General features: G+C 38.5%; 1 protein-coding gene across 11 annotated transcripts in view; it reads left to right on the forward strand.

Annotated features, from left to right (window-relative positions):
- dlg2 (discs, large homolog 2 (Drosophila)) overlaps positions 1-27,395 on the forward strand; it is a 147,608-nt gene that overhangs the window by 104,523 nt on the left and 15,690 nt on the right. For 9 of the 11 annotated variants that reach the window (XM_063014498.1, XM_063014487.1, XM_063014488.1 and 6 more), the window contains 6 exons: positions 533-592; positions 2,646-2,801; positions 11,528-11,684; positions 13,872-13,974; positions 22,549-22,663; positions 26,875-27,051. In XM_063014498.1, coding sequence (XP_062870568.1) covers positions 533-592; positions 2,646-2,801; positions 11,528-11,684; positions 13,872-13,974; positions 22,549-22,663; positions 26,875-27,051 — 768 coding nt within the window. Of the gene's footprint in view, positions 1-532; positions 593-2,645; positions 2,802-11,527; positions 11,685-13,871; positions 13,975-19,950; positions 19,983-22,548; positions 22,664-26,874; positions 27,052-27,395 lie in introns of those variants that run through there. The other 2 variants (XM_063014493.1, XM_063014497.1) reach the window with 2 other exon arrangements.

A 27,395-nucleotide genomic window follows, 5' to 3' on the forward strand; every position in this document is an offset into this window, starting at 1 on the left:
CCTGCAGCAGACAAAAAGACCGGATTAAAAAGAAGGGATCAGTAGACTGTGCACACATCTGAGGGAGGGTCTGTCAGTCAAGACACCCCCTCCTTGGACATCGGGGTCCCCAGCAGCAGATTGGCTACGGTAAAATGCAAAAAAGTTTACACCGGATGTCTTAAATGTCCCCTCATTCCCTTCTGTTGGAATCCATCTGTAAACACCTATAAATGTCTATAAACATCTATCTTAGATGACTTCATGATAATAAACTTCCGTTGTGTTGTTGCTAGCAGAGCTCTATTTTGACTAAGGTCTCAAATATTTGTCTGGTAGCCCTGTATGTTGATGTTTGAACCCCAGCTGTGCCCACTACAGAATCTGTTCTGTTTTGTCTACGGTCGTACGAATGCCTGTCCAGCTGTCTGTATCGCTGTATCGTCTCGTAATCTGAAAACAAGAATATTTTCTTCGTTTGTGAGCATATACAGACGTAATTACGCTTCTGTTTTTTGGATTTTTGCTGATCTGCTGTTTTTCCTCTGATCAGAAATTCCTCCTTAGATGATGGGGAGGGACACAGATTTGAGTCCCAGCACTTCCAGTTGAGGTGAGAGTCAAACGTTTGGAATGGATTGCCTTGTGTTAAGGGCATGTACTGTAGATCAGACTGCTCCAAGAGGAACGGATACAGGATTAGATTTTGCTGTACATGTACACAACCATTTTTGAGATGGTGTTGGCAATGGATCTGGGTAATATAATTGTATGATATTTATAACAGAATAAATGACGTTAAAGTATCTTTCCATTGCAGCGAAATGGCTCCAGGTTTACTTACCACCAACAGATTGGTGGTTAAACCTTAGTTTGCTGGTTTCACCTCCTACTCAAATCTTTATGTTTGTAAATAGTCACCAGAAGTATCAACATACACAAAGTTTTCTTACATGATTTAACAGTGCTACACTAATTAGCTGTTTTCTTGTCCTTTAATCAACAATTTTTTTTCAAACGGGTTTAGTGGGGTCCAGGTCAGAGCTCTGTGCAGGCCACTGGAGTTTCAACCCCCCAAACTCAAGATACGAGGGATCTTCAAAAAGTTTCCGCACTTTTATACTTTGGTTGGGAACAGTGAGGGTGGGAGGAATAGTAATCGGTTGTGTCTGAAAGACTGAGGGAGCTTATAGTCCGGATTTAGCGGCATCTGATTTCCATCTTTTTGGATGCTCAATGAAGCTTTAAGGGGAAGATTTTCATGTGATGACGATGTGAAGGCATCACTGCATCAGTGTCTATGCACCCAACCAAAAACATTGTGTGTAGAAAGTGTGTAGAAAAGTGATGTCATTTATTTTTTTAATTCTTAATAAAGAGTTAAAAGAAGTGTGGAAACTTTTTGAAGAACCCTCGTATATTCATAATTTATTTTCCAGTTTTAAATACAGTGAATAAGATCACTAAATAAATAAATTATAATAAAAAATTGTTGTATTGGCTATTTTTTAATATGTTATATATATACACGGATCAGCCATAGCATTCAAACCACCTCCTTGTTTCTACACTCACTGTCCATTTTATTAGCTCCACTTACCATATAGAAGCACTTTGTAGTTCTACAATTACTGACTGTAGTCCATCTGTTTACATACCTTTTTAACCTGCTTTCACCCTGTTCTTCAATGGTCAGGACCCCCACAGGACCACCAAAGACCAGGTATTATTTAGGTGGTGGATGATTCTCAGCACTGTAGTGACACTGACATGGTGGTGGTGTGTTAGTGTGTGTTGTGCTGGTAAGAGTGAATCAGACACAGCAGCGCTGCTGGAGTTTTTAAATACCATGTCCACTTACTGTCCACTCTATTTGACACTCCTACCTAGTCCACCTTGTGTAAAGTCAGTGACAAGAATGACTCACCACCCAAATAATACCTGCTCTGTGGTGGTCCTGTGGGGGTCCTGACCATTGAAAAACACCATGAAAGGGGGCTACAGTCAGTAATTGTAGAACTACAAAGTGCTTCTATATGGTAAGTGGAGCTGATAAAATGGACAGTGAGTGTAGAAACAAGGAGGTGGTTTTAATGTTATGGCTGATCGGTGTATATGACTTGGTTATGTCAGTGTTGTGATAGAGGATTCAGCTGGTACTTGTTTACCATGTGCAGTACCATAACAGGATTCTTTTCCAGTCGTTTGTGCTGTGATAGTACAATGTGTTATGGCTACATTAAATTTAATTTATACCTGATTGTTTGTCAAGATGCAACAGATTTGAAAACTAATTATGTAGCTTGTGAGATTTTTATAGAAGCTATTTTGATTTTGCTCATTGTTGTTGCTGATACTGGTTTAAAAAATCTCATATGTGTTCAAATTTTACGTTTCAGCCTACAAAATCTACTGATATTTTGTGTTGTGATGTAGTGAGAAAACACAGATTATTTACATTTGAATCGTGTATGAATTTTCCTATAACTCCTATATTTCCTATAACTTATTGTTAGTATTGTCATCTTTACATTCATTCCTAATTTAATTCACAACAAGGTCTTCAATGATCTGTTACCATTCAGTAATTGTATCTCCCCTCTCACTCTTTCTTATACCCTCTTCCATTAACACATCATCTCCTTTCTGCTTTCTCTTCCTCCCAGGCCTCCAGAGCCCGTTTACAGCACTGTGAATAAACTGTGTGATCGTGCCCCCTCTCCTCGTCACTACTCCCCTGTGGAGTTTGATAAAAGCCCACTGCACTCCGTCCCTTTCCCCCACTACCATGTAGGTGTGCTCCCTGACTCCGACATCACCAGGTACTGACCACTTAATGATCTGCATGAAATGCTTACAACCTGAGACCTTTTCTGACATACCCACTGCATGCCCAATTCACAACCTCCTCCACTGCATGTTTCCCACACATAAAGGATTTTACAGTTTAATGTATGTAACACTGTGGGGTCTGATTAAAAACCTAGAGAGCTGCCTTGTGGCCTACTGCCTCCCTGGGCAGCTGCCTAAGTAGAAAGGATTCTAATGAGACATTGAACTCATAAGGCAGATTATTTAGACGCACTATTTAGACAGCGACTTAGACAGGGTGATGTCAAATGTGTCTATGTAGAGAGATCACTAGGTTTTCAGAGAGACCCTATATGGCCAAAAGTATATAAAATAAATTATATAAAATAAATTACAACATTGTGGCAACCATTTAATGGAGACCATTTCCTGTTCCAGTGTTCCAGCATGGCTATTGTTATGAAGAAATTAGATTTTATGCTTAATATACTGTATTATTATTATGCTGTGTATTAAATCCTTAGTTATATTGTGCTTGAGATGGGCTGGGATTCTAAAGTACAGAGATAAGCAACATGTCTGTTGTAAGCAGATAAGAAACAACAGTAAGCACAGAATGGAGGTTCCAAAGTCCAGCACCCAATGTGATGTGACTAGAGCAGTACAAAGGAAGGCCCACAGTTCTTCAGCTATTACACTGCTGTAAGAACCCACAACCTTATTTTTTCATGACACTATTCAATGTCCATAAAGAAAGAGTTTGGAGAGTTTGTTTTAGAAGAACTCTTGTAGCCTGCACAGAGTCCCGACCTCAATCCCACTGAAAATCTTTGGAATGAATTGTACTGTTGATTGTCCTTCACCTGACATTACAAATGCTTCATAACTGTCAGAAGAGTCACTGCAAGGGAGGATGGGGTCAGAGCTTCTGAGTTGGGTTGTCCAAGAATCTGAATATCAGGTGTCCACACTTTTTTTTCACAATTTTATGCATTTATTGGCAGTAAGTTGCATCAGAATCTTTTGTTGATTCTTTGGTGTGTTGAAACATTTTTCAAGGTCACTATGAGAGTTTTTGTGGCACATATGGCTCTGGAACGGCGTCAGCTTGCTGCTGCTGCTATGGCTCCTTGCCTTGGCACGAGATGGCGGTTTACTGACTTGTTGAGAATTTCAATGATGAGTGTATAACTTAATGAATTATAAATCAGTCTGTAATTGGCTTCTGGGGGAATGAGAGTGATTTGCATGTCAGACAGTGAATCAGACACAACACTGAATTAGTTCAAATCTCGGCGTGTGCCATGCTGTGAGAATATGGGTATGAATGCTAAGTTCCGTGATTGATGGGATGATTGTGTTTTTGAAATTGGAAGTAGCTGAGATCATTTATGGTAGGAGAGTTAAAGCTGCAGTTTAGTAAAAGTTCTCGGCTAAACGTGTTGGATAGGGTTTCTGTTGGGACACAAACGCAGAGTTTAAACTATCCAATACAAGCTATAACTGTTATTTATTTTCCACAAAACTTCATTGTTGGCATTGATCCCTTTTTTTCCCTCTTTTTTTCTCCAATTTTCCCCCCAGTTTTCTCCTCTAATCTAGTCGTATCCAATTACCCTGATTGCGTAACACTTCACCTCTACCGATACAACCCTCCACTGGGAGCTGAGGAGCTTCGCAACTGACACACGTCCCCTCCAACACGTGCGCAGTACTGACTGCATCTTTTCACCTGCACGAGGCGAGTTCATATGCGGATCAGCCCTGTGCACGGAGAGCCACACCCTGATCAGCATTATTCCCCAACTTTGCGCAGGCACAATCAATCAGAGGTCGTAATTACACCAGTTATAAGAAAAACCTGGTCCGGTTCATCCCACCCTGAACAACAGCCAATCATTGTTCCTGTGGCCACCCAGCCCAGCCGGAGGGCAGAGCTGAGATTCGATACGATGTATTCGTAATCCCAGCTCTGGTGTGCTAGCGTATTTTACCACTGCGCCACCTGAGCGGCCGGCATCATTCCTTTCATTAGATTTATTTCTTTAGTATTGTCCTATGGTCCAATAAGGGTGTTCTTTACACCACACTAGTTGATGCTTGGTATACTTAAGCATCCTTTGCTTTCTAACACAGCTTGGCATTTCATAGTAATTGTGAAAAACATGGCCATGACCTTTTTGTCCAAAGGTCCTGCTTGCTATTGACATCCCAGCTTATTTAAATGTTTTCAGTAGGGTTAAGGTCTAGACTCAGTGTAGGACATTTGAGTTTCTCCCCAGCTGAAACTGAAACTGCTAATCACATTCCCCAAATTTGTTGTTCACATACTTTTGGCCACATAATCTATTCTACAGCTGGTGTTTGTTTGCTTGTTTTTTAGCACCTATTATCAATGGATGTGGTTAAAATTCAGTGCCTTAAAAAAGTATTTAACCCTTCCCAATCTCTTCTAATAGCTTCTATTTCTGCATACTGATATGTTTTAGATCATCACAGGTACTTTTAATATTAGATTAAGATAACACAAGTAAACACAAAATGATTTTTAAATGATGATAAAGCTCTGCGAATTGCTCTTTTACATGCGTGATATAGGTTTTGAAGACATCTTTGACTGTAATAAATGGAGTGATCATCATAACTTGTTATCAGATGGAATGTGACTCTTGTTATATTAATATTAGATTGAAGATTTGAAAGAATTAAACATGACAAATGGACACGAATAAAATAAATCTTTTTCACAGCACTGTTGTACGTATTATGTAAATATTGGCTAATAGCTGATAAATAACTGAGAGCTGAATAGTTGATGTAGATACACGGACCTTACACTATTCAATAAAGCAAAATGGTCTAATATCATATAATGCACTGCTCTGGATAGTGATCTGTGTATTAGCTTGTTTAGTGCGGCAAATAAAACCCATCTGACCTGTTGGTGTTTTCTCACTGTGTAGCTTATTTGGTGGTTAATGGTTTATTGTTGGAATCAAGCAAAGAGAGCATGTTAATTTCCTTTCGTTCGTACGGACAGTGCTTATCATAGACGCACCATTAATCAGCCTTTTCCAGGGCCGGATCTTATCACTGCTAATTGATATGCAATGCGTGACTGCTGTTGGAAGGACAGTGTTCTAATTCAGCACACGCTGACAGGCTTGATTTACTCGTCCCTGGTAAACAACAGTGGATTTAGCGACTCTTGAAGTGCTATTTTTACCTTTTACCTTTTACCTTTTTGTATATTTGTTAGAGGGAACAGTGGTAAACGTGACCATTTTACTTTGTTATTTTCTACTAATTATTAAAATGATAATAATGTGTTTTGTAACAACTTACGTAGGTTTTTATTTTTGTTAAAGCTCAAGTGTTTCTCCGTGATATGACACTGGTCATTAGCTATTTAGGTTGGCATAAGCATTTTTCATAGTCACACCCAGTTGTTGTTTTAATGGCCACAGGTTGGACAATGAAATCTGCACTGGGTCATTCTCATTGTTTTCGAAAATTGTGTTGCCATTACCTTCAGTTGAGATCCCTTTTTGTGCAGCTTATCACTGTGTACAATTTCTTTTTATTTTAAATATGATTGTATGTATAAGGACCCTAACTCAATAAGTAGGAGGGGGTACTTCTTGCCATACAGCACCTCTGAGATTCAAACTCAAGCTAGACAGCACCTCTGACATTTAAACCCCGGATCCCTGGATCTCAGCAATAAAGTGTATTTTACCTCTGCGGCACACAAGCACCCCAAAAAAAAAAAAACTAAATATTTTTAGAAACGTATTAGTACAGTGGCTGGAAAAAAGTATTTAGCCCTGAATTTTATCCACATCCTTGCCTGGTATTTGAAGCAATAATGAAAACTAAAGTGGTTTAATACATTTTCCTCCCTGTTATAGTTAAAAGACTAACCCTATTTTAATATTTTGTGTATTTTATATTTATATATTTATTTTTATATTTTCAGCATGTAGCAGACGCTTTTATCCAAAGCGACTTACAGTACTGTGACAGCATATTGTCTAAGCAATTGAAGGTTAAGGGCCTTGCTCAAGGGCCCAACAGTGGCCACCTGGCAGTGATGGGGCTTGAACCAGCGACCCTTTGATTACTAGTCCAGTACCTTAACCGCTAGGCTACAACTATTTTAAATAAAAAATAAGCATTGTTCCGAGTTAATTAAATTCTAAAATAGTTTAGGGAAGAGAATACATTTTAAGGACACAATATGTCCATGCAGCTCCACTCTGTGTACATCTCCTAGTGACGAACAGCAAAAAAACAACCAAAACATTATTAGAGTTTCTGTCACCCATCTGACATGCCATTTAGAAGCATGATCCAGCCTAGTGTGTAAATCTATAGCAGCTTTTCTGCCGGATAGGCACCCTGGGAACTGTATTGACCCAGGAGTGGTGACGGCCACTGGAAATATGTCAGTTTTCTAAAGACCAGGGTCTCTTAGGCAGAACCCTGGTGAGTGTATTGATGTAGGCTGAAATGCAGATCTGTGGGTGTTAAATGTGTGATTGCTAATGCTAAGGGACATTGATGTGATTGCATAGTTGAAGAATATTGATATAATTCAGAAGCATTAATAGGACTGCGTCAGTAGGGCTTGTGGTGATTGAGAGGATGGCTTGCTAACTTGTCTTGAACCGAATCTAATGAAACACAAGCTAACTGTAGTAGCGTTTACATGTATAGCTACCGTACTATGTTTCTGATAGCTTCATTGTGGCAATGTTCTTTGAGTTATTGTCTTTCTAATATACCTAAAAGACTTTTTCCCTGTTCAAGCTTTTACAGAAAAGGTATTCTAATAATTTGACCCTTCTAGTTTGTTGACTGAGCTTGTTCTGTCACTTGGTATCATTACTTCAGTCCAAGATTGATTTTTGGTTTGTTGTTTTCAATATAAGTACAGCTCAGTGGTGCCAAATGCACAGAAAAAATCACACTTGCCAACAATAATTTTAAGTAAAAAAAATATATAATAATAATTGGGGCGGGGCAAGCAACATTGTTGTGGATCTCACATAAAAGTCATCACAGGTTTAAATGGTTTAATAGGTTTTTTTTTTCTTGCAACCCCAACCCCTACTCCACTCAACCAAAAAAAATATTACAAATTTAATGAACTTTCATACTGAATTAAGGTAAACCACAACAATAAAGTAACAAAAACCGTTAGTACGGATAAAGATAACCGTAGTGTCGTGTCCTGATTGCAGCTCTTTTAGGCTCTAGAGCACGAGGTGTTAACATGAATGACCTTTATAAGTGAATAGGCTAGTGAGTGTGAGCACATGGGCGGAAGCTCTAATGAAAGACACTCGAACAGTAAAGGCCACCAGAGACAAACAGACTGTAGAGCAAAAACACACAGGGGATAACACAGGCACTGTAAATATATCTGACACACCTTCCTTTATTTTAAATAGTTGTTTTCACTACAAACACCTACCAAAAGCATGGAGTGTTTGTTATTTTTAATAAACTTGCTGCCTAACCGACTTCTTTTCACCTGCACGAGGCGGGTTTATATAGGGATTCGTATTGCACATGGAGAGTCACACTAATCTCCATAATCCCCCATCTCATTATGCAGGTGCCATCAATCATCCAGCAGAGGTCATAATTGCAGCAGTTCAGCCAACCGTTGTCCATGTAGGCATCAGGCTGCAAGCCCAAACACGTTTAAGTCAAAATTCAGAGTCTCCAAATCCAGTCTGGCCCTATTATATTATTTCCTGAGTAATGTTTGTATTTATATTTATTTATTCCTGTACTTATATATGTATGCATATTTTGCTACTCTGCTGTCCACTGTATTTGTGTGGTAGTTTTTTTCTGGTGCAGTGAAAGGAGGGGGTGTTTATGGAAACTGACAGCTAATGAAAAGCTGCATGGACTGAGGTGTGTGTCTGCATAAATAAAGATGTAGCTGCAGTGTAGTCTATTCTGCTTTTCAGCAGCTATTAGTGAGCCACAGAGGCCTTTAGAATATAAAGTAAGCCCAATCTGTTTTCTTATTATCTTTTTTGGTATTAAATTTCACAATGACAAATGTGGGTAAATGAGAGAACAAGTAAACTTGAGAGAGAAAAATGTGAGAGTGGAAATGAGAAAAATAAGTGTGAGGGGAGGGGGACAGTAGACATTCAACCAAAGGGCAATATTGTACCAGGAAATGTAGGTAATAAATCAAATAATAGCAAATAATATTTTAAAAATGATCTGCCTTCAGGTAAGAATTAATGGCAGTAATAAAGGCTGAAAATATATAAAGAAAGTACCACATGTGTTGGTGCTGCACAGTTTCAGATACACAGGTTTGGTTCCTATCTTTAGTTACTGTATATGTGTAGTAAAGTATGTTTGCTTCAAGTCAACATCAGTTAACTCTTGGTATTCCGATTTCCACCCACTTAGCAAAAAAGGTCTGTACATTAATTGGCTACTTTAATTTCTCCTTGCAGTCAGCAAAGTAAGTTCATAAATATCTGCATTGAAGGATGGGCTCTTACTGTGTGACCCTTACTCAGAATAAACAGTCAATATGAATGAATACATAAACATGAGAAGTAAACAAGTACATTTAAAAATACAGAAATAATAAAGAAAAAATGCATATGTATTTAACTCAGTACTGTAAATAAATATGAAACCTGCTATAATTTTGGGAAGAACTGTTAGATTGTTCCAATAAATAACTTTTAGTTACAATTTGAGTTATAGCAGTATTAGTTCTTTAATGAGTATCTGCTTGAGTATTATTGAACTGTATGGATATGCAGGGCTATGAAAATGTTCAGCTTACAACTGCAAATCAATTACATGATGACGTTTATTGACCATAAAGTGACTGTACAAAGTGTTGAACATGCTGACAAGAGTTTTTATTTACTTATTAATTTGTTTATTCTAAAAAATAGACCCCATGAGAAGACTTTTAACAAACGCCTGTAAATGTAGTGGAATAGAAAAGTGTGGTCTCCATCTAGTGGCTAAAACGTGTAACAACTGCTCTAATTGCACCAACCCAACGTCACATATGCTAATGGTGCAAAGAGCTTTCCTCGATATTAGTCGTTGTTTTTATACCTTAGACACGTTTTAATAGATTTCAGTGCTTCAATATTTTATTATTTTTTATTAATTGTATGCAGGATTAGTTGTAGAATCATGTTAATCAGTGCATGTATTGATCAGTGTCTGGTGTAAAATCTGTTCTGTTCATCACAGATCCAGTGCTAATGAGCTATTGTGATATTGAAGATGCTAATAGTGTTAGACGAGTTATTTTAAAATGTATAAACTTTCTACAAGTAATTGTGCGAAACAATATCTTTTCAACATAAATGTACCTGCATCCATTATTGATCTAGACTCTCACACCAGTAATGCCATTTAACCAACTGAATTATTTATCAAATGTCTGGTATTGTTGTTATTAATAATAATAGTAAAAATAATAATACTTTTTCTTAACAAAGGTTTTAACAGTAAATTATTGTTAAAAAAAATACCCCAGCATAATAATAATATATAAATCTTACTTTCATTTGGAAGACTGTCATGACTTAAGACTACAATAAACCACTTAAACAATAACATTTATAAGATAAAACATGAAACATTGTGTTTTGTACTGTTTTTGGTTTAATACAGGTCAAAACACAACAGTAATTAGCTGGTTAAATCACAAAGCTGTGATACATGGACTCCACAAGATGTCTGAAGGTATCTGACTGGTACCAGGCTATTACCAGCAGGTTCTTCCTATTTTGTACATTATTTATGTCCTACAATGTATGTGCCTGGTTAGGAATACAGGATTTGTCTGACCAGTCAACCTTCTTGGTTGGTCTATTGGTCTGATGTCCAGTTCCCATTGTGTTCCCATTGTTGCCCATTGTAGGTGCTTTCAGTGAGGGACAGGAGTGCATGGGCACAGAAGGGTTTGATGCACTGTGTGTTCATCACCAGTATTAAAATTATCTGAAATGTCCTGATGGCATTAATGAGTTTCGAGTGCCCATCAACCTCTTGGTGGTTCTTGGCTTGTTCCTCATCAGACCACTGTCAGTGGGGACTCACCACGGCTTTCTGTATTCACTTACATTTACATTTTCTCCATTTAGCAGACACTTTTTTCCAAAGCAACTTACATTATACAGTCTAAGCAATTCAGTGTTAAGGGCCTTGCCCAAGGGCCCAACAGTGGCAACCTGACAGTGGTGGGGTTTGAACCATCTTCTGCTTACTAGTCCAGTACCTTAACCACTAGGCTACAACAGCCACAACTGCGTATACCATGAGTAACTACTGTCAGCCAAACCTTCAATAAAGAATTATATTATGTATATTAAATAGACATTATTATGTAAGTTTTTGGGGGATGGGGTCCTAATATTTGGGCTCATCAATGTGTGTGTGTGTGTGCCAGCTTTGTCTCCTGGAAGCCGCTCAGAAATAGGACAAACGCTCTGAAAGTAGAACAGTTTCCTACTGGGTATTAGCCATTGTTCTGAATCATACGTCAGTCTGAGAGCTAGCAACGAGTGGCCCACTCGAGTGTGTGTGTACGCAATTAAGTGTCCAGCGATTAGGAGTTTGTTTCCATGTATACAGCGTGGCAGGACCCGTTTGTTTGTGGGGCAGGAGAGATGTTGAGCCCCACAGACTCTGAACTTATGTATTATTGGTCGTGTATGTACAGGGAGCCGAGGAAGATTGTTCTGCATAAGGGTTCCACGGGACTAGGCTTTAACATCGTCGGTGGTGAGGATGGCGAAGGAATCTTCGTCTCCTTTATTCTGGCTGGAGGACCAGCTGACCTCAGTGGAGAATTGAGAAGAGGAGACCAGATTCTGTCTGTAAGTAAAAAAAAAACACAAATATAAACACATTTTAGCATTTCACTCTAGACAAATAAATAAAGCATAAAATAAAGCACACAACTATGATATCTGTTTAGAAAAACATAGGTGGGAGTGGATCATACTAAAAAGCTCAGTTATTTTCCATTTACAGTATATAGCCAGAAGTATGTGGACACCAATTCTAATTATTGTGTTTAGGCCACACCCATTGCTAACTGGTTTATAAAACCAATTGTGGTGACTTTTGTGATTTTAGGAAAGGTTGTGGAAGCTCTACAAGCAGCAAAACAGTCATAAAGCAGTAGATTTTACAAGCTAGTAAAATAAGCACTCACTACCAAGTTCCAAACTGCTTAGAGACTTCATGAATTGAGTTTACATGGACAAGCCAGACATAATCCTTAAATACGTCATGCTGTGTGTCATGAAGTCTGGCCATAAAGTCCTTGGTTGTCAACTGATTTTCTAATAAAGGCTGGGACAAACGTATCAGTGGTAATCATAACACAGTGGTTTTCTTTATTGTCCTGATGAGATTGCCTAGGCTTCTGGGTAAATTGTTGGGATTTCACCCACAGTCTGCTGAAAGTTTACATTGGAATATTTGAACAACACTTCCATACTTCTGGTGTCTCTAGAAATATTGAAATATTCTAATAAATCTTATAGCCATTGCTCTTTTGGTGCAACAAATTAATAATCTCTCAGATTTCTGTGAGCAGCTTCTTAGTTTTCTCAGTTTTCTCCAATGAATCAGACCCTGTGCGACCCTGACCATAATATTAAACAGACAATAAATGGTTGAATCAATGAACGCATCAGTGTATTTCTTTTTTCCACCAGTAGAGTGTGCTGTTTTATTGTATGTGTCACTTGAACAAATCCTTATCAGGGAAAAAATTTATATATTTTTACAAGCTCAAAAGTAAAGTAATTAGGTTGGGTGTCTCATCACTTGGAGTGGATACTAAAATTAAAACCAGTCTGGTAATTATGATTAGCACTTATTAGGGTCTTATTTGAACAATGGGGAGGGATTCTATTTGTGTAACATCTCAAACAGCTCTAATCAGACCCCCTAAAGTTCCTGTGTTATACATAATTATGCATTTTTAGCCTGTACACAAACTCAATTCAGAATTATACACACAGAGCCTTGCTATATCTTATCAGACATAAAATTATACTGCTCTTTCTACAATGAGCATAAGAGCTAAAGAAAAAAAAAGAACAGTTAAATAGAAGGTGAGAGACTGAGAAAAGGGCAGGCTGGCCTGATTTTGAGGTCTAAGAATAACTATTGTCTGTTTCTTTTTATTCTGTTAAATGATTCCTGCTATACAGGGCATAAGACATATATTCAAACACAAACTGTATACAGAATACATAGTGGGTTGCACATACTGTATCAATAGTAAATGCACTATAGGGTGCTTCATATGTATGGCTCTGGCACAAACATGTATGTCTAAAACTACATTTTCTTTATATTTTTTTGAACACCTTTGGGATGAATTGGAACGTTGATTGCAAACCATGCCTACTCATCTAACATCAGTGCCTGACCTCACAAATGCTCCTTTGAGGCACATACTTTAAAATCTTTTAAAAAGCCTTTCCAGAGCAGTGGACGCTGGAGCATAATGCATATTAAAGCCCATGACGAACAAGCTTATGGTCAGATGGTTACATACCTATAGCCATACAGTGGGCATGTAAATATTCACCGGTGGCACAGTGTTGCAGCCTAATGCCAGCCCTGGAGATCTGGGTTCAATTCTTGCCCCTGGTAGTATTTTTGGTTACCTTCAACATTTCAAAAACAATGTGTCTGATACCCTGTTATGTATTGAGACCCTGTGTGGGATGTATGCCTGCTGTGCTTCCAGTTAGTGATAATGAATAAAGTTAGGTAGGCATGATGTAATATGCGCCAAGGCTGTAATCACAATATTTATCCCCTCTCAGTATCTAGATATGCGCAATATGTCCTCTCCCTAATATTTAGAATAGAATAATGAACTGTAAAAATATAAATAAACATATTTCACTCACAAACAGTTGTTGTTCTGGTTTTAAAATGGCAGAACCCCCCTCCACCCCACTACTTCCCAGAAATTTGATTTCCCCCTACAATGTTTAATTCATAGCTACAGCCCTGATATGTGCTCATTTTTCCAGGTAAATGGAATTGATTTACGAGGAGCTACTCACGAACAGGCAGCGGCTGCTCTCAAGGGCGCAGGACAGACAGTGGCCATCGTCGCTCAGTACCGGCCTGAGGGTGAGTGATTTACCACTGACATATACAGACACATTCAGCCCTAAACAGGACAGAATCACCACTCACATAGCAAAATACAATAATTGCTAATTTGCTGCAACCAGTTAAGGGGAAAGTTTTTTCTGCAGGTATGTTAGGGTTTTAGATATTGTTAACACCCTAGTACAATTATGTTGCATGTAATCTGTTTTTTTTTTTTAAACCTAGGTTGATTTGTAAAGTGTTATGCTTTATTTATTGGTTTGGTGTAACTAAGAAGCAAAAACAGAGACAACAAGAAAAGGTGTCATATCATTTTGACAGCACTGTCAGTTAGTGAATTGTGTGTTATGCTTTTATTATTGTTGTGTTACTAATAAAAGAGGTGTTAAATATCTAGTTCAGTTAGTTTCTAGTACATCTGATATGAAATAGGAGCTGCTCTATATTAAGTGAATATTAAATCCTGCCCTTGTACCTTGTTTAGTCAGTCTGAATTGTCTCACATTGTCCTTGAGCAGATAGCAGAGGTCAGATTTGATAACAGTGAAGCTGACTTGAAAATGTAGCTTGCCAATGCGGCACATTATAAGCTTTTTGTTTTGCAGTAGTGCTAACAGTAGGGGTATACAGCATGTGCCCAGCTTAGCTAATTGCATAAGGACATCGACACAGCAGCTTTCTCTGCCCATAGAGATAAACCACTTGGTGTTTCTACCATAGCAAGCAGGAAGAAGATGTGAGAGAAAAATTATACATTTACTTCTTACACTAGAAGTATTAATACATAATCAATTACTAGTCAGAAAATGTAGATATGCTTAGGGCATGGTTAGGGCCAGTAGTCGTGTTCCAATATTCCAAAAATACTACTACAATCAAATGTTACTGGATGTGTACATGGTGTTCGTGATAAGAAGTGCGTCAATTACATTGTACGACGTCCAAAACCCAGTTGTAGCTGATTTAGACCAGTTCCTATGTTAACTCTGGAATCTTCCACTGTCCTACAAGGTCACTGACAGCAGTATATAAAATGTTTATTATTATTATTATTACTCTGTGTGAGATCCTGTCGGTGTGATCTATCTCTGCAGACAAGATTAAAACTCTTTTCTACTCACAATCCAGTCTCTGAGGTATTTTATTAAGAGTTTTTCCACCACAGGGGTAAATGAACCTGGTTAGCATTAGGACCCAGCAGTAACTTTAAGTACTTTGTGGTACATGATGCTACATGGTGCATTAAACTGACCAGCTGGAACTCCTCTGGGAACACAAACCAGATGTGGCAGATAATTTATTCTGATCACTGTCAGGCATAAATGAATCAGAGTTTATTTTAAAATTAACAGAAAAAAGCTGTCCTGTTTTTGTGGCTTTTTAGTATTTTACATTCATTTACATTTAGATTTTCGGCATTTACCAGAACGACTTACATAACCAGAGTGCTTCCATAGTAAACTTTACCTTAGTCTAGTTTAAGTAGTCCATTGATACAAATCTGCTGAAACCCTGATAGAACCAAATGATTTTTTCCTTTTCTTTTTTTATGCAAGAAATAAATAAGAGCATTAGTAAGTACATGTCAGCTTAAGTGCTTAGTAAAGAGGTGATGAAGGTTTTTAATCATCTTTTGATGACAGTGTGATACTTGGATGTTCGGACAGACAAGGGAAGCTTATTCTACCGCTTGGGTGCCAGTACAGAGAAGAGCCTTGATGCTTGTTGTCCTTGAGTTCTGGGTGGAGGATCAAGTCGAGCGAGACTAGTGGCTCAGAGGTTGTGTGGTACAGAGCGGGGTTTTATTAGACCTTGAAGGTAGCTTGGGGCTGGTACATTTTATCATTGCTTAAGGTTTGATTACATCAATTTCATTAGTTACATTGGCTTCCAGTTACAGAACAAATCTGCTACAAAATCCTGCTGTTAAATTTCAAAGCTTTTTATGACCTTGGTCCTGTTTATTTCTTAAAATGATCACATCTGCATGCCCATAATGCAGTCTAGGGTCCTCTATGGTCCTCTGATTCTCGTCTGTTGTTTATAAGTATAGGTTTACCTCTATGGATGGCAAGTAATTTAGTATTGCTGCCCCCATTCTCTGGAAATCACTTCCCTCCTCTATTAACTCCTCTACATCTCTCCGCAGTTTCAAAGCTCAGCTAAAAACTTTTCCTTTTCTCTGAATACTGTTTTTGTGAAGCAACCTTGGGTTTGTAAAAGATGCGACATAAGTTTAAATGATTACTATAATTATTATTATTGCAAATAGTATTTGCAGCCCCCAAGGACCACATTCATACACTTGTATGCAAAACTTTGGCAACCAATTTTTGATTTAAGAAAAACCTTAATTTTACAATAAAATAGTGCTGGGGTCCTGCAGTCCTGAGTAAGATCAAGGCAGTCAGTTAAAATGAATAAATACGACATCATGTTACTATTGTGTCACAAAGCTCTTGTTTAAGATGTACATAATGACTAAAACTTGGTTCGAAATGCTCATTACATTTAAAAGCACCCAACACTGTGTGTATTTCAAACTTTCTTTGAATGCTTATTAAAGAAAATAGATCCAGCTTTGCTGTTTGCTGCACTGGCACTTCATTCCCCTGAAGGTGTGGAGTAAGTCCAGCATGGCACCGCTCATTAAGAGTAGCTTGGAGATCATTAAAGGCTTTAGAGTTCACTTAAGTGCTAAGCTAAATGCTAACTTGCACTTTTAACTGGAACATTGTGGGTCTGCTGAGCTGGACCTTTTAAGTAAGCAATTTAGCTCTCTGGCTCCTGAAAGGTACTGCCTTTGTTCTTCCACAGAGCTGAAGCAATCAGTTTGCAGTATGGAGGGATGTTGCTTTGTGCAGAAATAAGAAACTGTCACCAAAAGTTGAAAGCATGAAATGTATATTATATAGTTTATACGAAGGAACTTCAAAAAGTTTCTGCACTTTTATATTTTGGTTGGAAACGATGATGGAAGGAGTCGTAATCGGTCGTGTCTGAAAGCTTTTTTGGACACTCAAAGAAGCTTTAAGGGGAAGAAGATTTCCATGTGATGATGATGTGAAAGCAGCGGTGCATCAATGGCTACATGCTCAACCAAACACGTTTGCTGATGGCATTAAAAAGTTGGTACGACGCTGGAAAAAATGCATCGGATGTCATTTGTTTTTAAAATTCTTAATAAATTGAGTGGAATAAAGTGAAGAAACTTTTTGAAGAACCCTCTTGTATATCTCTGGTACCTATTGATTTGGCTGAACACCTAACCTCAGAAATGTAACCATATTGTGTAGGCAAGCAGGTCTGTTTTAAAAGTGAGTACTACGCACTACAACCAGAAAATGTATTGTTTTCTTCCTTCTTTGATATTAAGGTGCCTTTGGCTGACAGATTCTAATGGTGAGAAATGGTGAGCGGCAGTGGAGGAGGGTTGACACCACTGGCATTTGTTTTTGTTCTGGAGGAGTGTACTCCTGTCAGTGTAGAGGTGTGCAGAACAGTGTGAGGCCGCTGGAGGGGGTGGCCTGACATCAACATCCAGACATTAACCTAACCAGACAGCCACATCCTTCACAGCAAAACTGCTCACAGTCTGCTCACATGTGACTACATAACACAGGGTTTCTATTCAAACTTTTCAACAGCTGCCATTTCTACATTGGCTGTTTACTGATTACTTTTGGCAGTTGCTGACATTTCTTTGCACATAGATATGCCCCAAAGGATTACCTGCTATAGAGGAATAGCCACACAGACATACTGAGAAGGTTGTGTTTAAAACTATGTTTTAATTAAGAAACCTATGAATAGACTTGTATCTAGTCTGATTTCTGGTAGTACAATTCAAATAATAATATTATACAATTAATTCTTCCAGCTATCTATACTATAATCTAAACTACTGCTTCTACTATATATATTCATTCATACTCATACATATATGTATATATTAATTATCATAATGTGTATAGATAATACATATATTTGTATATATTGTTAATAAGAATACATATACTACTGCTGCTATTGTTATTTGTGGTTGTATTTCAAGCCATAGTGTCAGACACATAATTGCACATCTTTTGCATTTATTTGCATATCGTATATTGTATATATGCACATTGTACATTTGCATTAGTTCTTTTTTTCTACTGTTCTTGTTCAGCTACTGGAGGCCCATCTTTTCTTTTGGGATAAATTAAGTATCTATCTATCTATCTATCTATCTATCTATCTATCTATCTATCTATCTATCTATCTATCTATCTATCTATCTATCATCTATCTATCTATCTATCTATCTATCTATCTATCTATCTATCTATCTATCTATCAGTCATCTAGCTAGCTAGCTAGCTAGCTAGCTTACATCTTAAAGGTTGTCAGGTTTTACTTTAATAGTGCACTTAAGGCATCAGTTTTAAAAATAACCACTTGCATTCAAGCCCCCTATTGTTGAAGAGAATAACCACACTGGTTTGAACCAACAGAACAGCTTCGATAATTAAAAGTGAGCAGAAAAACATCTTAAAACATGTCAAATCTCACATCAGATGGGCTACAAGAGCAGAAGACCACATCAAGTTCCACTTATGTCTGACTAGAACAGAGTGTTTATGCCCATTATTGACCCTGCCACCTGCAAGTCACAGCAGAAGTTGAGATTTATCAAACATTGTGGTGTTTTTTATCTTTCACCTGCTGACTGTGCACGCTTTAGCCTCAGCTTCCTGTTTAAGACTGTCAGAAGTAACACCAGGTCTTCTGCTGTTAAGGTTCAACCACCTTAATGTTAGAAGTGTTGCAAAAATCTGTTATGCACAGTGGTTAATGGTCTTACTGTCAGTTTGGTGAGATGGCAAATAATTTTCACCCTCAGAACTGGCACTCACTTTCCCCCCAGACCATTCTTTATATACGTAAGAGTCAGTGAGAGTTTCTAAAGTGGCTACATTTAAGGCATTTACAAAGTGACTTGCAGTACTGTGACAGTAAATTGTCTAAGCAATTAAGGGTTGCTCAAGGGCCCAACAGTGGCAGCCTGGCAGTGGTGGGGCTTGAACCAGCGACCTTTTGATTACTAGTCTAGTAACTTAACCACTAGGCTACAACTACCCTAAAGCCTTGCTGTATATTTACATTTTAGGCATTTAACAGATGCCTTTATCCAAAGCGACTTACATGACAGTTGCAGTATACAGTCTGAGCAATTAAGGGTTAAGGGCCTTGCTCAAGGGCCCAACAGCAGCAACCTGGCAGTGGTGAGGCTTGAACCAGTGACCTTCTGATTACTAGTCCAGTACCTTAACCAATGAATGTAATGGAAGGTTGTGGGTTCAAGCCACTGTTTAGCCCTTGAGCAGCATCCTTAAACCCTAACTGCTTGGATTCTAATCAATGACAATTGTGTCGTTATAAATAAAAGCATCTGCTAAATACTATATATGTATGTATATTTTTAACTCAGCATTTATGTTCCTTTTAGGCTTTAAAACAAGTAAAGAATACAAGCTGGATTAAGGATAGATAGATTACACTGGGGGAAAAGGCTGTATTCTGAGCATTTGGAAGGGATTTATGTGAAAACACTGCTTCTCTACAGGTTCTGTAGTGGAGTATGATGTTGGAAGTGAGGGATAAATTAAGGGTGGGAAACACAGTGTGTGTGTGTGCGGATGGGGAGCGGCCAATCCCCCTCACTGCTGCAGACACTGAGCATCTCTCTTCTCCCTTGCTTCTCATATCCTCATCTCTCCTTCACTATTGTCTCTCATTCGTTTATTGATTTGCTCTCTCTCCTGCGTCCCTTTCTTACTCTTTTTTCACTCTCTAACTCCACACTGTCCTATCTTTGTCTAAGTCTTCATTTGTGTAAGTGGAAAGGACGGAGAGTGTGTAAGTTTGTACGTGTCCGTTAGTATCTGTATGTGTGCTGGATTTGGATAAGGTGTGTGTTTGAGAGATCAGGAGTATCTGCAGGATTACAGCTGAAGGAAGCAGAGTGTGTGGATCTGGACTCAGAGGTAGGTGTGGACTGTATTCTCTGGCTACCTCTGATTTCCCTGTGTGTGCAGATGTGTGTATGGATGTGTCTCCATGTGGAAGGTAGCTGTACTGTAAAGCCATATCATGGAACAGTCTAATTGTCACTTTGTACAGATTTTGGCTTAAATTCTGGGTATATTTAAATATGAACTGGCTGTACCTTTCTTAAAAAAGATGCTGTTTTAGCTTTATTTATTTATTTAAATATAACTTAGATACATTTTGTAGCATATTACTGGATTTAGCAGTATACTAAGATAATAATATTTGAAATTTTAATATTACTTATAATTAGGACAAAACATGACATCTGGAATAATATTATTATAGTATTAAAGTATTATGGTTAAAGATATGTAACAAGTAACAATCGGATGGCGCCATGGCTCAGTATGGCATGCTATCACCATGCTTTTATTGGGTACTTTTATTTTCTTTCATATCCCAAAATCTCTGTTGGTTCGAGTAAGGAAACTGATTTTTAATGTCTGGTGACCTATAATACAATGTATTAATACAATAGAAATATTAAATGTAGTATAGATGTATTGTGCAGGAATAAATTAACATCCCAGGAATGCCATGACACATGCCTCACATCTGTATATACATGTGCCAACCACTGGAACGATTACTCACAACTGACTCTTGCTGTGCTTAATGACTCAAGATATGAGATTGGTTCATTCTCCAGGGTGTATTCTTCTCTTGCACAGACCCACTGAGACCCATACCAGGTTTCTAGACGTGAATTAGTTAAAGCCTGCATTGAGTTTTAGCTATGAGTCAATTATTTACGAACAGTAAGTCAAGAGCATATTTCAATATAATTGCTTACTTAGTCAGGGGTTTGGTTTTGCTTTAGGGCTCTGAGCATGAACGGAAGATACTTCCGGAAGAATCGTGTATCTTAGGGTCAGGATGTGTAAATGTGCACCTGTAAAAAGAAGGATGTCAGCCGGACGTGGCAGATTCAGCAGGCTGATAATGTACAACACAAAGGCACTCAGGAAACTGACATTCATTGTGCACCTTCACCTTCATAAAAAAACATTTCTTTCACTAAGACTATCACTAGCAATTGTTTTCCCATTATCATTTGCCATCAAGCGTAATTTTAAATATGTACTCTACTACTCTAATGAAACATACATCTGTTTTCTTTCTCGGTGCGGTGTAAATGTTAGCTGTTGCCCCAAGCATTGTACATGTCGATGTTACTGGGTTGTCCTTGCAGGTCACTGCCATTGTGTTCCAAAGATTGTCATTTGTATTGTGAAGCTCTATAGATTAACAGCTGTCAAATTCACTGTTGCCTCACAGCAAGAAGGTCCTGGGTTCGATTCCTAGGTGGAGTGATCCAGGTCCTTTCTGTGTGGAGTTTGCATGTTCTGTTCAGTTCATGGTCTGTGCGGGTTTCCTCCGGGTGCTCCGGTTTCCTCCCACAGTCCAAAGACGTGCAAGTGAGGTGAATTGTAGATACTAAATTGTCCATGACTGTGTTTGACATTAAACTTGAACTGGAAACCAGTTCCAATACATGATGTTAAAAACATTACATTACATTACAGTATATTGCAAATAAATAAATTAATACATTACATACAGACACCTTAATTGATCGGGCTGGTCCAGTCAAAAGCTTAATTGCAAAGCAAAAATGACAGATCTGGAACTCCAGTGGACATGGTGTTCAAGGGCTCATACTTTTGAGTTCTATTTTTGTTTTTGTCTTTGCAATGTTCATTGTGAGAACACTTCAAAAGTGTTCTGAACAGAATATTCAGGTATCTGAGGGTTAGAAGGTATATTTAAATCAAATGTCAGCAAGACAGATATAGTCGTCTGATAAAGTACACAGTGAATAGCCACAAGACACAGTCAAGAAACTAATTTTAATGCTGTGCATCTACTTGAACGCATCAGCACATTATTTTAAACTACCTGTTATGAATATACCCATGAAAATATTTATATAGATGTGATCATGCTTATTTCTCATGCGAATGCACTAGAACGAAACAAGAACAAATATTTTAATGGGTTACCACTAAAAATGTATTTATAACACATAGTGCATGGATATATTTAAGTGAGAATTGGCAAAACAATGTATTAGCAACTAAGTATGATGGATGGTCAATTGATATGTGACTGCAAAAAATGCTTGAGGTAGTTAAGCACGATAAGGTTGATTAAATATTTTTCTGAATACTACTGTTGTGCATTTTTAGTAAACAAGCATACAGCATCACTTATAATCTCTTTACTCTTCATTTTTCACTGGCTGCTAGTTTGACCTTGAGTGAAATACAGTAATACACTTTAGCCCTTTTAGCTCAGATCCAATAAAGTGGTGCATATTGATGTCCTCTATTGATTCTTACAGACGCCACACATCTCTGCAACCTTGCACCTTACAGCACACATGACATCTAGAGCTACAGTATATTTGTTCCGCTGTATTCCTTAAGGTAAGTATATGTAATTTATTATTGTCAGTAATGTGTTAATGGGTTGGTGTTTATTTGTGTGTTTTTACAGAGTACGGACGATTTGAGGCAAAAATTCATGACCTGAGAGAGCAGATGATGAACCATAGTATGAGCTCCGGATCAGGGTCGCTGCGAACTAATCAGAAACGCTCCCTCTATGTCAGGTATACTATATTTTAATCTCATTTGGGTTTAGGTTATAGACTACCTAGCCTATAAAATAGGTAGGGCCAATTCTACCTTTAGCCTAAAGCTGAACCTGTTAGGGACAGTGGTAGCCTAGTGGGTAGAGCTTCGGGCTATCAAATGGAAGATTGTCAGTTCAAATCCAGACTCTGCCATGCAGCCACTGTTGGGCCCTTGAGCAAGGCCCTTAACCCAGAGTATTTCTCTTTTTTCTTTAATTTACTATAAACTATGTATTTATTTTATATGCATTGCTCAGTTAATGTACAGCCATTCTCATGCAGATCTTGTGAAAGGTCATGTGGAAGTATGTGAATCACTGTAGTAGTTGGTTTGCTATCACCCAAACGGCTCTGTAATATCTAAAACGTCAGCACTAACTCCTAAACATGAATATATAAACTAGCAAATATGCATATAAAACTATTTCTGCACTAATGCATCACCTCTATGTATAAGATAAACAGCCTATAGCAGATCACCTTAATGATAATGTAAATGGTGAAAGATGTAAGAAGAGAGAGGGGTAAGTAAAGGAGAAAGACAAGGCTCGGTTTGCTAAATTAGGTCCCACAGGGACTCATTTACCCTATGAACTGCCCCTGCCTGGTGTTTCTAATGCTCTGCATACTGAACACGGCTATACATCATCTTACAGCTGTACTATAGACATTAAAATTACCCCACTCTGCATCAAGCTACAGATTACATACAATCCTAGTGTAATCCTATATTAAATCCAGTTATAATTTTAAACCTAATACTAAACACAAACCACAACACCAACCTAAACCTAATTCTAAATCCAGCCCTACATCTTTCTTGATCCTAATACTTAAACTAACTCAAACCCAAGCAGAGTTTAGGTTTGTGATTTAAGTTTATGATTAGAAACGCAGAAAGTTTCTTAGCATAGCCAAAACCTCATTTTAAATTCTGATACACTAGCACAGCAACATTGGTCCTGTGGTCCTTGTTTACGTGTCCTTGTGTTTTTGTCCTCATATATCTGCTGTCTTTCATCTCCCAAAAGCATACAGACCATCACCTAGCTGCACTAATTTGCCTGTTTGGGTGATGGAGTAGAGGAATAAAGGTGCTGTGGTGCCTGTGAGAATAAAGCCCACTCACACTTACCTGCACACACAAACACAATAGCAGAAAATAGCAATAGCAGCTATGAATAAAACAAGCAAGGTGTCATTTGCATGGCTACAATGTGCTTTTGTGTGCATTCATTGCTAATTGCTAATGGTGTCTGTTTATCATTTGAAAACATCCCCAACTAACATCAGCATTGGTACATTACCATAGGAACAGTAAAACACCACCCAGCTCCGCTGCTGTAAGAGGAAGCCACATCTTACTGCATCAGTATATGTGTGTATGAGTAATACTGCAGCTATGGTGGGTTTTCAGTACTAGCAGTAGTAAAGTGCAGGAAGTCAAGCACTCAAACACTTCTGGTTTTGATATTTAGTATATTACCTGTGCGTACATCCGTTTCCCCTTTTTTGTTCATCAGCGCTGGCTTTAATATTACCTGTCATCTCATAACTCTGAGAGGATGTTGTAGAATCATTTGTGTTGTACCTGTTTCATTCTGATTCCATAAACCTTTAGATTCTATAAACCTGCAGATAATAATTTTATTATTGAAGTAGGCAATTGTAGCCTACTGGACTAGTAATCAAAAGGTCGCTGGTCGCCACAGTTAAGCCCCTGAGCAAGGCCCTTAACCCTCAGTTGCTTAGACTGTATACTGTCACAATTGTAAGTCACTTTGGATGATAGCATCTGCTAAATACCGAAAATGTAAATGTATTGACAGGAAAGTTTAAGATGCTTTTCTCCTCCAGTTTTTTTGGTTTCCTCTCACGCCCCCAAAACATGCATTACAATTCTTTGTCCCAATTGTCCCAAAACAATTCATTTCCCGTGGATTTTCCCCTTTATCTCCCAATTTAGTCATTTCCAATTCCCAGTTGTGAATCTGCTGCTGTTGCACAACCCCCAATCTGATTTAGGACAGACAGAAACCACATGCTCCCTGACAGGTGCCCAGTCTGCATCCGCTTCTTATTACTTGCCAGCGTTGTGTTCCTACACAGAGCCAAAAAACTCAATTTAAATTATGATACACTAGCACAGCTGGAATGGCTGCCTCACAGCAAGGTCCTTGTTTTCTTTCCTGGTAAATCTGCTGTGTACCCACACAGGCACCCAGACCATCCTCTAATATTGCATATCGCAGCCATAAGAGACCCTGTCCAACCTTCCCTTATTTAGACATGGCCGTTTGTGTTTGTGTGGACACCCAGCCAGGTCTGGTGGCTCTTCTGGGACTTGAACTTGCGACTTTGAACACTTGCCACTCGAGAGTGAACACTTCAAACACTCAAATTCAACTCAATATTTTTAAACAACAATTTGAAGCTCAGCTCCTGAGCCAGAGATTAAGGTTGTTTAAGGTTTGATGTAGGAGTAGTATCATTTAACTACAGTTATTTATAGAAGTCAGTTGTAAAACCCCACGAAAGCTTCTCTTGTCTGCTCTTTGGCTGTATCTTTACACAGTTTGCAGATTGAGCTCAATTATCTGCACAGCAGAAATCTATAACATTGCAAAATTAGTAGCTTTCGGCGCACTATTAAAACATTCTTAGTCATTACATTTTGTTTGGTGTTTGTACGCTTGTGCTTAATGATCCTGAGAGAATCGTTTATGCCGTTGTATTCTCACTGCAGCTGACGGAACAGACTGCAGGCCAGCCATTTCTTTGTTACTGTTGTCTAAGAGAGTGTGTGTGTGTGTGTTTGAGTGTGTGTGTAGTTTTAATTGCTAGTGCCTGATGCCAATTAAACACATGAATTCCAAAAACCAAGGGCTTAGCTTTTTACCTCTTGGCCATGGCATTTCCATATTTATTAACTAATCGAAGCAGGTTGAGAGCCTGGTCCTATGGGCTTCATATCCTGTATGTGGTTGTTCATTGTGACTCAGGTTTTATTGATTATTCCGTAGCTCTGAGCTCCTCTGGTCCTTATCGGGCTGAATAGGAGCCCAGACTTGGCATAGGAACAGCTCAGCAGAGGAAAAAAGCAGGAATCACAATCCACATATAAAATATACACACTGGGTTAAACTGAGGATAATCAAGCTTAGGAAAACGAAAACTGAAAACATTTATGCTGGTGGATTGGTTGGTCTGAATTGGCTCTAGAAGTAAGTGAGTAAATAAATGGGTAAGTGTTTGTTGTTGTGTTTGTTGACCTACTATGACCCTGATCAGCATAAAGCACTTATTCAAGATCAATGAGCAATGAAAATCTACACTGTACGGCCAAACTGACCATAATATTGTTGGCAATCCCATTGAGGGTCCATAGCTCCTCCCTTTGAGGCTATAATGGGCTTCCCATAATATATTGGAGTGTGTCTGTGGGTATCTGCCTATTAAGTCAAGCTGGCTGTTGTGAGGTCAGACAGACATTGATGTTTGATGAGAAGACCTGACTTAAAATCGAAATTTCAATTCATTTTAGGCCACTGGAGTTCCTCCACATCAAATATGTCAAACCGTGACTTTATGGACATTGCTTTTGTGTGCAGAGGCATGCTGGAACAGGAATGGACCTTCCCTAAACTGTTGTAACAAAGTTGGATGCATATAATGTATGTTATTTTGTATAATACATTTTATACATCTATTATGGGTGTGGATGAAATGCCTGAATTTATTCATTAGGATGGGTGTCCATGTAGTTTTAACTATAAAGCGTTTATTGGCCTCAATTTTTAAATTGAAGTGCTTAGCTGAACTGTGCCGTTGACTAACAACCATCCTCACGTACAGCCGTGTTTGTACTTCTGGCCAATCAACTATTCAAACAGCCAATCCAAATTTACAGTAATTCAAACCAAACACAATCATCTCCCCCGGTATGCTGACACCTATTATTTCTTCTATGCAGTTTGGGATCCAATGCTGCCTAACAGGGAGCTTATTTAATATTCTGTAAGGTTTTGAGTCCGTCCACTTTGTTTGGTAACAGTCACAGACCTGTACCAGGTATCATCCTTGTGCTGCTGGGTATTTTAGCCATAACTTCCAATTTGTGTTGTCATAGCGACAGGCTACTGCAGACCAAAAAGACCGAACTGACTGTGTGTACATTTTCTCCTTAGAGCGCTGTTCGACTATGACCGGTTGAAGGACAGTGGCCTGCCCAGTCAGGGTCTTAGCTTCAAATACGGAGACATCCTGCACGTAATTAATGCGTCGGACGACGAGTGGTGGCAGGCACGGAGAGTCACTGCAGATGGGGACAGTGAGGAGATGGGTGTCATTCCCAGTAAAAGAAGGTACACAGTGTTCAAACAAGTTTTTGTAATTTATTTCCAGGTGCATGATTAAAATGAAATATGGCATTCGTTCTAGCGGGCACAGCAGGTGAGGGCTCACTGAGTACTGCTTGTCCTGGCGCATTAAGGGCGACATTCATACACCCACCTTGTATTGTGGATATTAAAATTCTACTCTGCCTAGTTAGTTAGTTAGTTAGTTAGATAGATAGATAGATAGATAGATAGATAGATAGATAGATAGATAGGTAGGTAGGTAGGTAGGTAGGTAGGTAGGTAGGTAGGTAGGTAGGTAGGTAGGTAGGTAGGTAGATAGATAGATAGATAGATAGATAGATAGATAG

This window comes from Trichomycterus rosablanca, chromosome 18 (genome assembly GCF_030014385.1).
Source record: "Trichomycterus rosablanca isolate fTriRos1 chromosome 18, fTriRos1.hap1, whole genome shotgun sequence".
NCBI classification, from domain to species: domain Eukaryota; kingdom Metazoa; phylum Chordata; class Actinopteri; order Siluriformes; family Trichomycteridae; genus Trichomycterus; species Trichomycterus rosablanca.